A 12,308-nucleotide genomic window follows, 5' to 3' on the forward strand; every position below is an offset into this window, starting at 1 on the left:
ATGCACCCCTTTGTTGTCACGATAGCTATTTTAAAACTTTTCTGTTACTCGCCCAATAAACCTACATCCTGCTCTCTGAGACATTGTTCTGATCCCTGTGTAAATAAATAAGTAAATAAACATCTCTGTATAATTCGATTCTTTTCTTATTGGAGGACAAGCCCATCAACAACATATCCAGTCAGTCATGTTGCCACATCCATACCAGCAATATGGGTTTAAACTAATATAGATATTATGTAAAGTAACTGACATTCAAAATTAGTGAAAAAAATATTCAGCAAAATAGCCTTTTCTGGAAGATTTATACTTAAAAATATATTAGACTGGACCTTAATCCAGTGGTTCCTAGCTTATATTTTCTGTCCATCTGTCTTCCACTTTCCAAAACCCCATATATCTCTTGGTCCAAAGTTTTTAAAGTTCTTGCCAAATTCCTAGATAGTGCTCCTTATGGTACCTGCTGCTATGGATTCCATGAAGAATATTTTAGAGTCAAGTGGTACTTGTTTGTTTGTTTTCTTATTTATTTATTTTTTGCTCCAATACTATCTTGCCTAATGTCTCTTCTACATACACTGTTTAGGCCATTTTTTTCCAGATGATAAAAGAGATTGGTATCTTTGGGCTCAGTGAAAGCCATGCAACCCATTTGTTCCTGGTGTTATGGATTGCTCCAAGTATATGTCAGTGTGAGGTGGTAATTTTTTTTTCTCCCCAGGACCTGGCTCAGTGGTTCCTCTACATTCACTCAAATATCTCATTTGTTTTTGCCTGGAAACCCCAGTCAATGGTTTCTGTTCCCCAGCAATCCAACAATATGTCATTGTTAGACAACAGGACAGCTTGCTGATCTTGGGAGACAGCCTACCCAGTTGTTTTGCATGCCAGTATAGCATCACAGAATCAGCCATCTTTAAACACCACTTGGTAAATACTTTGCTGCTCCTAGGTATCACTTGTGTGGTAAGCAGCAGCTGATTAATTCAATCCTCACTCTTCAGTCCCTACAGTCACCTGAGTCATTTATCAAACTTGGGTCACTTGCAACATTTTCAGGGCTTTGTTCCTCTATACCATAGAATTCAGTTCAATATGCTGCACTGTGCTCAAAATTCTGAGATGATATTACAAACTAAATTTCTCTAGAATCTCTGCCTTTGTCATCAACTGACATGTTACCCCCCTAAAGGGGTACATTTGCTACACCAATACACAAAAAATCCACAAGGCATGATTCGTTCCCCCTTAATCAGAGAAGTGATGAAAGAGACTGGAAAAAATAGTCCAAAACCCCAGAAACACTTTAGCTACTTCCTTAGATGCAGCACAGTTTTACAAATAATTTTGTCTTTGTTTTTAATCAGCTGGAGTGCACAACAACAACTCAGTCTGTGAGAATAAGAAATCATCTACCTTTTCTCTCAACTGAGAATGGTTCAGGGGTGGCAGGCCACTTTCATCTTTTTTTTTTTTTTTGAAGATATGTTTGGAAGAACTTACTGCCAACATTTTCACTAATCTGTAAATGGAGTAACTGTCTCTGTAGGCCTGACTGGTGCCTGCTACCCATTATTTGGTACTAGGGTGCTACTTAGACAAGACAAGATAGGACTATGTTGTCAAATGCACTCTTCTTCTTTATTTGTAATATGTCTACGTTGTGCATGGCTTCTTGCTTTTTGAAGAACACTCAAGTCTTCTTGACGTCTACACTATTTTAATGGTTCAGGTGATATCATAAAATTTGCTCGCTTGTCCCATCCCATTAAATTCCTGCTGATATTCTCAGTTCCGTAATTATGCATATATTTTTAATATTCCTAGTTATTGGGGGAGGTGCCTTAAGTACTGATAGAGACTTATAAAGTGATATTTTGTAGAACAAGTATAGCATTTTGGGATCTTTTCTGCTGCTTTTGTATACAAGCTCTCTGTTTCTGTTTTTAAGCTGTGCATTCCTCCACAACCTATTATGACCTTGACATTTTCCTTACCCTCCTGCAATGTTATTCCTCAGCTTCCTGATGTTGTCTAAAAAATGACTACTGTACAGACTGCAGGTCATCTCCACTTTGGTTTGGAGGCTTGCAAGAAAAGCAGTAGGAGGATATAATTCCCTGTTGTAGTACTGGTTGTATTATGATACTCAGACAACATATATCTTTATTTCACACCTCAGGTATAAGTGGTTTAATATTTGAGGATTTATCTAGTCCATCTTCCCAAAAATGAAGAATTGTAGGTCAGAGTTGATTCCGTACCTCCATTTTATTAGATAGATAGATAACTAGATAGATAGATAGATAGATAGATAGATAGATAGATAGATAGATAGATAGATAGATAGATAGATAGATAGATAGATAGATAGATAGATAGATAGAGATAGATAGATAGATAGATAGATAGATAGATAGATAGATAGATAGATAGATAGATAGATAGGGATGCTTAACAGAGCCAAAAGCTTTCTCACCAACGTACGTGAAACTACACTTGTCACTGCTTACCTCCTCCCTTCACTGCTTTATGGTGCTCCCAGCCTTACTAACTTCCAGGCATCAAAAAAAAAAAGCAAAACCTGAACAATGCTATAATAAAGCCAATACATTTGCAGCAAATACCATTTTCAGAACCCAGTACTGTATAGTACTAAAAAGCCTAAATTGGTTAGAACTACCTCATTAAGTAACATATACATAGCCTCTCACCAGCTATAAAATTATCCAGCATCTATCTGCTTGTCCAGAGCTAAATACCATTCTACACAACTATGTTTCTATTTGGTCATTATGATCCAATGACCAAAAACTCCTCTCTGTCCACAAATTTATCAAATCTGCTGGACATGGTCTGTACTTGTACCATGTTGCTAAGATCTGGAACTCCTTATCTGCATCCATCAGGTCAGTAGCCCTCCAGTCCTTTAAAGCCATTCTGAAAGACTTCCCAGCCAAATCCGGCTCTGGACGAAAGCTCAAACAAAGATTTGAAATTTGATGAGCATTTTGGAAGATACAAGATAAAGAATAATATCTGAATTTAAAAGGAATACTACCTGTGTGGCAAAACAGAGATGACACTTTCATACCTTATGATTTGGGATGATGGTGGAATACACAGAAAAGAGAATGGGTGCATATGAGTATCATTAAGTATGTTAACAGATGCAACAAAGAAAATCTCTATTATTCATAAAGAAAGTGACCAAGAGAAAAATGGTGTACACTAACTGCTTTCAGAATGTACAGAAAACCAACAGGAGTCAGAAGGCAGGATAGTGTAGTGGACTTAATGAAGAAAGAAGAGAAAGCTGTACAGTTCAACTAATATATGAACAAAAGGGATAACAACCAGAGCTGAATCCAGCACTAGGCAACCTAGGCAGTTGCCTAGGGCCTGCTGCTGGGGGGGAAGGGGGCTGCCACAACATTAAATTTAAACAAATTAAAAAAAAAAACTTAAAGTTCTTCTTTTAAGATTAAGGCTGCACTCTATATGCATAGTTAGTAGCATCTGTGCATGTGTCATACCATGGAGATGTGCAGTTCAACAACTTCATGCTAAGCATGGATGTTCCTTTGGGGAAGATTGTCGGACAAAAGACAAGTATGTGCAAATGATGAGTGTGTGTGCGTGCGTGTGTGTGTGCGTGTGTGTGTGTGTGTGTGTGTGTGTGTGTGTGTGTGTGTGTGTGTAGAATACCCAGCAAGAGATGACAGGTTGCCTAACTTGTTCAGGCTCAAACCCAGTAGCTTAATTATATTTGATAAGAGCCTGAATGTACTATACCAGCTATCAGACTGTCATCAGGGGTGCATTTTAATGAATTTGTGAGTTTCAAAGGAAGAGAAGTTTCTTATTGCTCATGCTGTCTGTTTTCAAAAGCAAATGGCCATCATCAGTGTTTGCGCTACAAAATATGACAGATGTGTTAGTAGCACAACAGGTAACATACTTGCTTTTGGTTCAGAAGACTGTGGGTTCTACTCCTACACCATGTAAATGGAGGGATGATACTGTGTTCTACTTTAAGGGGGTGGAGTGCTGCAGTCTTGATGTGATCTCATTTGGATGAGATTCCTAGTAACTATGAACCAGTTTTTTTTAAATGTAACATGGGTAATTTATACTTCAAGGGCAGTAGGCACTGAATTTTATACATGAAGCACTGAAATGTAAGGTTGTTTGCCAGCAGCAACCTCTTCATTAGTTATAGATCTCTTTAATGTGGAATTATTCAGATGACTTTTACTTCCGAAGAGATTGTGTTTATTGAATGATATTGATGGATTGTAATGATAGAAGTTTGAGTGGCCTTTTACCATTGAAATATTCTGAAATGGGTAGTTTTGTCATTTTTGGTTGATAGTTTTGCTCCATTGTTTATTGGCAAAAATGTTCAAAACTACAAATTTAAAACACACTCTAACAAGTGGTGCTGTATTATATAATGAATATGAGGCAATGCAATCAGGAAGGTGGCTCAAAGAACACATGCATGCATGACCCTAAAAATGTGTGCAAGGGGCCTATGGTCTGAAAACAGCCCAAAGGTAAACTTAATCTGCTGCTGGACAGATACATTTCCTTGAATGTGGATTTCAGTGCCATGTCAATGAATGTGCATTTCAAAGGCAGAGAATTTTACTGTTCATACTAAGTCTGTTTTCATTATCAGACTGTATTGTTTTGTTTAGCAAATGGCTGTCAGTATTTGTGCTATAAAATTTGAAATAAAAGTTTTAAATTAAATCCGAATATCTCTAATCACTGCGGAAGTAAAGAAGAAAATAGTCTGCATAGTGACATATTTGAGTCATACCTCTCACCCTTCAGAGTAGAGAAGCAGGGACAGAGGACCTTAACATCAGCGACAATCAGGGGCACCTAATTAACATAACATTTCCATATTTAAATAAACAAGTTAATGGGAACACCCACACATGTTCAGTTACTTCAACCTTCATTGATTTGCAGAATACCAATTTCTGCCTCTTTGCATGATCAGTGATTGCTCTGCTCTGTCCTAAACTGTGTTTAACAGATGGTAAAGCTCAAATGTCACCTATCTTCAAACAGCACTTATCACTGTAGTATGACTCGCAGACATGAAACAATTAGTTGTTTGGGGAAACTCACAAAGGGAGTGTGTGTGTGTGTGTGTGTGTGTGTGTGTGTGTGTGTGTGTGTGTGTGTGTGTGTGTGTGTGTGTGTGTGTGTGTGTGTGTGTGTGTGTGTGTGTGTGTGTGTGTGTGTGTGTGTGTGTGTGTGTGCGTGTGTGTGTGTTTAAGTGACTCTTCCCATGGAACACCTGCTGTGCGAGCAGTTGGCCCATTTGAAATGCTAGTCCAGTGCTCAGTTAGGCTGTTGCACAACATGTGCATGCATGGGGGGGTTGGAGCGGCTAATGAAGTCAGAGCAGCTCATGCAAAGACGAGACATGCAATGTGCCAAGAGCATGCATTTCTCCAGAGCTCCATCATGCACTCATCCTATGGAAAAACAATGAATCGCGCAAAGTGTAGGACTGTCACTGGGTCGTCTGGGTGACCTAATGAACTTAATATAGGTGTGAAGCTAATAAGTCTGCCATGTATGTATTACAAATTAATAATGTCCTCAATTGGTCCTGTTAGATGTGTGGTTCCAATGAGTCTTCCATCACCCAGTATAATGCTAAATAATGTATTGTTACATGGGGTAACATTATTAGTCTTCCTAAGTTCCTGTTTAAAATAACAAACAAACAGCCTCTGACATACTCTGTTAACATATGGAGTTGCAGACTGAGTGGACCTAACTGAACACAAAGTATACCAGGTCTGCAGCAGCCACTTTTGTATACCAACACTAATGCTGTGCATGAAGCTGGTCGGCTGCATGCAAATTAGATGCACTAAGGCAACACTCTGATTGGCTGTCAAATCTGCAGCCAGAACAGAGGCCGCTTGACTGAAAATCTCAGGTGCACTTGCATCCAAATTTAGTGTTCGGGAAATTAAGCTTATTTAAGCTTAAAAACGGGTGTTCCAGGGTAATTCGTGATGATTGAGAGCCATGACTTGAACAGTGGTTATTGTAACTGGGGATAACTAGCCAAGTAATTGGACACTGGAATGGCTGGGGGGGGGGGGGGGCTGCTGCCGTGGGGGAGGGGCCTGATACATTGGGGCCCCATTTGACCATGATACAGTTCTGATAACAACATCTCTAAAGAAGCATAACTGTGACATGTTTACCATTGTGGCCTGACAATGCTTGGCTCTCTGGGTTAGTTCCCAGTTGGCTTACATCTTCTGTCATGTCCATTTGAGATTTTGCTAGATTATTTGGTTTCTTCCTGTATCCCAAAGATATGCTCATAGCTGAATTGGTTGTCCTGTAAAATGCTTTAAGGTGTGTGTGTGTGTGTGTGTGTGTGTGTGTGTGTGTGTGTGTGTGTGTGTGTGTGTGTGCGTGTGTGCGTGTGTGTGTGTGTGTGTGTGTGTGTGTGTGCGTGTGTGCGTGTGTGTGTGCGTGTGTGTGTGTGTGTGTGTGTGTGTGTGTGTGTGTGTGTGTGTGTGTGTGTGCGTATGTGTGTGTGTGTGTGTGTGTGTGTGTGTGTGTGTGTGTGTGTGTGTGTGTGTGTGTGTGTGTGTGCGCGCGTGTGTGTGTGTATTTGTATGATGAACTGCCATCCTGTCCATTATTGGATTTCAGTTTTACACTGACAACTTGCCAGGGTAGACCCTGGGTCACCAACAATTCTGAATAACATGAAACAGATATTGCAGAATGAATAAATACATGAACAAATGTCTCATTTAGATACGATAGTAAAATAAGAAACAGGATGACTTAGCAAAGCTTACAGGGAACATGAACAGGTAGAATAGAACTGGATGAGCAGAAAGAATGCTACTTAAATATCATTTGTGTTTAGATTTAACAGATTAAAAGACAGGCTACATTTGGACATTATGAACCAATGTGTGACAGAGGTAGACATTAGTTTACTTACCAAAGTGGGTTCTCATAAGAAACAGAGGTGAACAAGTCAGAGGGCCTGAATGAGAAATACTCTATAGACTGATAATGTACTTTATGAAGTAGCAGCAGCAAAACAAACATGTTTAGTAATAAGCTTCTGCAAGAAGCCTTTTGACACGCATTGCCTGTGCACTCGTAAAATCTATACTCATAAAGATGGGAATAAGAGAGGAAAAATAGACACAAGCATCCTTGTAATGATTCAGAAACATAACTTAAACATACTAGGAAATAAGGCACCTTTCTCAGTCTATATAATCAGAAGGGAAATTGTTTTCCCCTAACTCTTTGTATCGTCATTGGCTGCATTTATTTATTTTTTTTTCAGATGAAATTTATTGTTTTTCTTTTCACTATTATTCATGGGAGATCTATGTGAATATTAGCCTTGTAAAAAATGTCTTAATGTATAAGTCTTGGTAAACTTGCTAAACTATGAACCTATGAACCAGTGTGTTACATAACTAAGCAGAATCCTTTTAATGATGGTTTGGGAGGGTGGCCTAATGATTAAGATGTTTGCCTTACAAACACACGGTGCAGGGTTTGAGTCTTACAAGGGATAATTGGCTAGGCTTAAAATAGCTCACAAGGGCAGTTAGCTTAGTACTAATCTATAAACCTATAATCACATTACACTAGCCAGCCTCTGTCATTATACCTTAGAAGTCCAGAATCTAACATCGTACCCTTCTCTTATTTGCTCATCTTTTTTTTTCATCTTTCTTCTGTTTTGCTCTGTTAGTGATTTCTAGCCTTTTATTTCTCTGCATTGGTCTGTCATTTTTTTATTTATTCTTCAGTCTGGAGTATTTCAGTCTCCCTGAGCTCTCATAACTTTTTATTTCAGGCACTGTGGTGACAACTAGTGCATTTGTAATTGCTTATGCAACCACCGGTCTGGTTTGCTGACTAATGTTGGAGTTGGGGGTTGGCACACTGATTAAAGTGTTTACCTTACAGACACCTGGTATAGGGTTTGGTTTTCACTTTGGGAAGTAGGGCTAAGCTTAAATAGCTTCCCCTCTCCTGGGTTGTAAAGCCTAGTAATCACCTCTGAACCGATCTATAACAGAAAGGTTGCCAGAACAGCAATTATTTATGAACCTATCTACATCATCTAGTGACCACTACAACATTCTTCATGTATTTTATTGCAGACTCTTGCATGTCTATGTAAATATTATTTTCCCTTTGCAGAGACGCCATTTCTTTAACAAACTGCAGTTGAATAGCACCTCAAAAAAAAAAAAACAGTACTGCATAATGTGCAAAACACACTTTTACGAACAACCTCCTCACTATCCCTAGCCAGGTCATTAACTCTGAAGTAGATGATTGCCAGAAAGTTCCATTTTACCTACATTCTGATAATGAGTATAGGGTACATACAATAAAATACTGGTGGTACATACACAACAGACGTGAGTTTATCAAAAATAAGTTTTCTGAATCCTGCAAAACTAGATGAATGGGTGTACAAAGTGTCGGGACTTAACAAAGTGCAAAAACAGTGAGTTAAACAAGTTTGCAGTTTTATTAGTTACTAATTCATTTTTTCTGCATTCGTTTTCAAAACTCTTTGTAATTGTTCAATGTACAATGCTTTATTTGGCAGAAAGTTGCACTGTGATCACAGTGATTTCTTAGTAAAGTTAACTGACACATGCTTTCATGATTTTTGTCTATTGGGAAAAAGGAAAAAATAATTTCACTGTTATGCATATTATAATGAGATGACTTCAATTAAAATTCCAAAACGGGCATATGCAGCAGGAACAGATGGAACCACAAGACAAGTCTTTCCAACTCTGCATGCAAATGTTGAAAGAAATAAAAGGCATGGGGACCTTTGCAGAAGATTTACTGTATTGCATAGAAGCTAAATGTTACTCTTATGATTTGTAAATTATTCTCAATGGCATTTCTTGACTTTAATGAGAAGGGATATGGAAGACAAAGCAGGAGCTGCAGTTAAAGAAAATGCTTTTCCAAGGTGTTATCAGAATTGTTTTATTTTCAGATTTATATTTTGCTAGATTACTGTACAGCCAACTTAAAAAAAAAATTCAATAGAGCAATGGTAGCCAGCTGGAGACTTGAAGAAATGCTACAGAATTATGGATGATTTTATTTGCATTTATTTAACAGACTCCATCAGTAATTCATATTTATCAAGAAAGCTTTGCACTATTACCTAAAGCAGATACTTACTACTGAATGTTGTGAGCGATTAATGTCAAAATATATGAATTGCTCATCTACTTTACCTAATGCATGTAGAAAAAATTGCATATTGTATTTCTGACATGGGCACACATACACACACAAACACACACTTGCACATGCACACATAGTTTACTTACTGTGTGAGTAAGCAGTTCCAGTGCCACTAACGCTGAACCTGTTCATGGGGAGCCTATGAGTGACAACATTCTTCTGAGGCTGAAACATAATGATATGCACCTTTGGAGCAAACAAACATCCCAGGACAACAAATCCACTTAGGCTAACAGAAATGCACATGGTGGTTGTCTGCACCTGTAAAAGAGAAGGAAAAGCATGTTAATTAGCATGGCATCAGATTTTGTTGCACTGAGCTTGGTTTTCTTTCTTAACTATGGAGTGAGATATGTAGGATATTGGATAAAAAAATTTGCATTACGGCAAGCAGGACCCTTCAGTAGACTGATATATGCCTTAATATCTATTCTTCATTTTAAAATTTGTTTATTAATTTTCCACCTTTATAAATAAAAACAAGTTTACCAACTGTTGTGCCTATGATGTTGATTAACTGTGGTCTGTGAGTGTAATGCTGTACCCCTCCAAGGATATAAACTGAAGGCAGTTCTGATGTGTTTACTTCAATGGGATTAACATTGGTGATGTGATATGGGCTGGTAATTTTATCAGCAAAGATATGGGAGTTAATGCTCTTTAGAAGTATTATCCTTTTGTGAGTTTCCTATGACAGAATTATCACAGGCCCAGTAGACTGTTAAAAACTTCTATTACTAAGCGTACATAAAAATATTAAGAGGAGCAGCATTTCTCCTTCTTTCTCAAGATATTCCAGTAAAGAAGGCAAATTATTATGACTGAGGAAAAGGGTCACTATTTAAAATGAGCTATAAAACAATATATTAATTAATAAAGGGAGTCAGTATCTATCCCTGCACTCAGTAGGTACAAGGAAAAAAATAACAATAATCATGGATGTGGTGTCAGTCTGCTGCATGATAAAGGCACACATTTTTTGCACTTTCTATAACATGTGCATACATGCACACTAGACCTTCCAAGCCAGATTAAAGACTGTTTGAAAATAACCAGATAAGAGAATAAGGTACTTTCACCAGCAGATAGCTTCCACCCCCACCAGCAGTTATATCCACTTTGTTCACCATGTACACCCCTTATTTTTATGAAGAAATAAATGACGTACTTTATTGGTAGTTTTGAAAGAACTACATGAACCTAAGATGACTAGTAGCACATCATAAAACCCAGTCATGTGTAGCACAGTTTAACTAGAAAAGTATTTATGACAACGCAAGAAATATTATCCACCTGATAACATATGCTAAGTCAATATGCACAGTCTCTGCAAAAGTAAGTTAACTGAATAATTTTACATTAAAGAGAAGTATTACTAATGCAGAGGTTGATGCTGGCAAACAACGTTGCATTTCAGTGCTGTACCTAAAATTCAGTGCCTGCTGCCCTTAAAGATTAAATTGTCTATCTTGCTTTAAAAATTGGTGTGTTATTGATATTGCCATGACATTTCCTGAACTAGATTAGTTATGGAATAAGGAATGTTTGACAAATAATAACAGGTTCATAGTTACTAGACATGTAGTCCAGTAGACCATTAAGGAGGCTAACCCAAACTTACAGCTGCCCCAAAGCACTGTCTGGTTAAATGACTTGCACAAGGACAGCTTAGAAATATGAGGCAGAATCAGAGATGTGCTGTAAAATTAGAGACCAATAAGAACAGTCTACTCTAAACTCCTTTAAAAGTGTAAAAGAACAGCTGGTTTTGCATCAAAATGTATTTTGTAAAGCAGAAAAGCTGTGAAACTCTAACTGTAATCTTCAGTGATTCACCACCCCCAGCAAAAAAGAAAAAAAAGAAGTTAATGGAGATCTGGCAGTTGGTGTGGAGGATTAGGCTCCAGGTTTTGTAGCAAAGAGACATTAAGAAAGCTGGGACTACAATTCTAATGGCAGTAAAAGATAGCCTGGTCTGTCTGCATTGGGAAACACAGGCTTAAAGTGTGACTGTTTCATTAGCCAGAGGGCTGTGACATAAGTAGAGTGCACTGGAGACACTGATACATTTCTCAAAGGATTCCTGCCCTATGGAATAAGTTCCTAATCCATGTGAAGCAGAGTTAATCCCTGATGTTAGTCAAACAAAACTTTGATCATTGGATGGAAAATCACAAATTCACCTTTGGTCTGTCTCCCATGTCTCTGATGGACAGAGGTTGACAGTAAGTAAATTAATCCTCAACTAACAACCCCTCCCACATAACCCTTAGCTACCTCCTTACGAACATACCCCCACCATATAGGCATCCAAGGTACTCAGAGACAAAACTGGGTTTGGTTGCATGGCTAGGCTTATAAAGACCCTGGTGGTCATTAGCAGATCATAATCCTATGAAACTAAGAGTACAGGGTTTGATTCTACCTTGTGAACCTGAGCAAGTCACTTAACCAGACAGATCCTACTAGCCAGGGCATTTCACACACACACACACACACACACACACACACACACACACACACACACACACACACACACACACACACACACACAGTAAACTTCCCACCCTTTGAAGTAAAAGAGCTCTGTATCTGAAATTCTTGTAGACCACAGATTCAAGTAAACCTTCCGTACACAAGATCCAAATAAGCTTTTCTCACTGAATCAAAGTAAAAGAGATCCTTCTGTACTTGCAAACATAGACACTCAGCTGAGATCCAGGGAAAATTTCCTGCACTGTGGATACAGGTAAAACAGTTCTGTATCTGCAATTCAAGTGCCAAATCCTTGCTCATGGGGTGGGAATTGAGAGAAACTGACTATTGGTTGTACCAGGGGGGAGGAGTTGGAAATTCCTGAAAAAAGAGAGAGACCAGGAGGAGGAGGAACTTCAACACTAGGAAAACAGACACATTTTTTTCATTTGTTTTATTTATTTTTTAAAATGTTTTATTCTGCTGTAGGTGCTATTGCTGGCTGGCCATGAGCCCAC

The 12,308-nt window shown here is 38.3% G+C and overlaps 1 protein-coding gene across 1 annotated transcript in view; it reads right to left on the reverse strand.

Annotated features, from left to right (window-relative positions):
- Window positions 1-12,308, reverse strand: part of GRM3 (glutamate metabotropic receptor 3) — a 980,615-nt gene that overhangs the window by 24,135 nt on the left and 944,172 nt on the right. The window contains exon 4 of the mRNA XM_044088350.1: window positions 9,402-9,576. Coding sequence (XP_043944285.1) covers window positions 9,402-9,576 — 175 coding nt within the window. The remainder of the gene's footprint in view (window positions 1-9,401; window positions 9,577-12,308) is intronic.

The sequence above is a fragment of the Protopterus annectens genome, chromosome 11.part0, assembly GCF_019279795.1.
Source record: "Protopterus annectens isolate FY-2018-M chromosome 11.part0, PAN1.0, whole genome shotgun sequence".
NCBI lineage: Eukaryota > Metazoa > Chordata > Ceratodontiformes > Protopteridae > Protopterus > Protopterus annectens.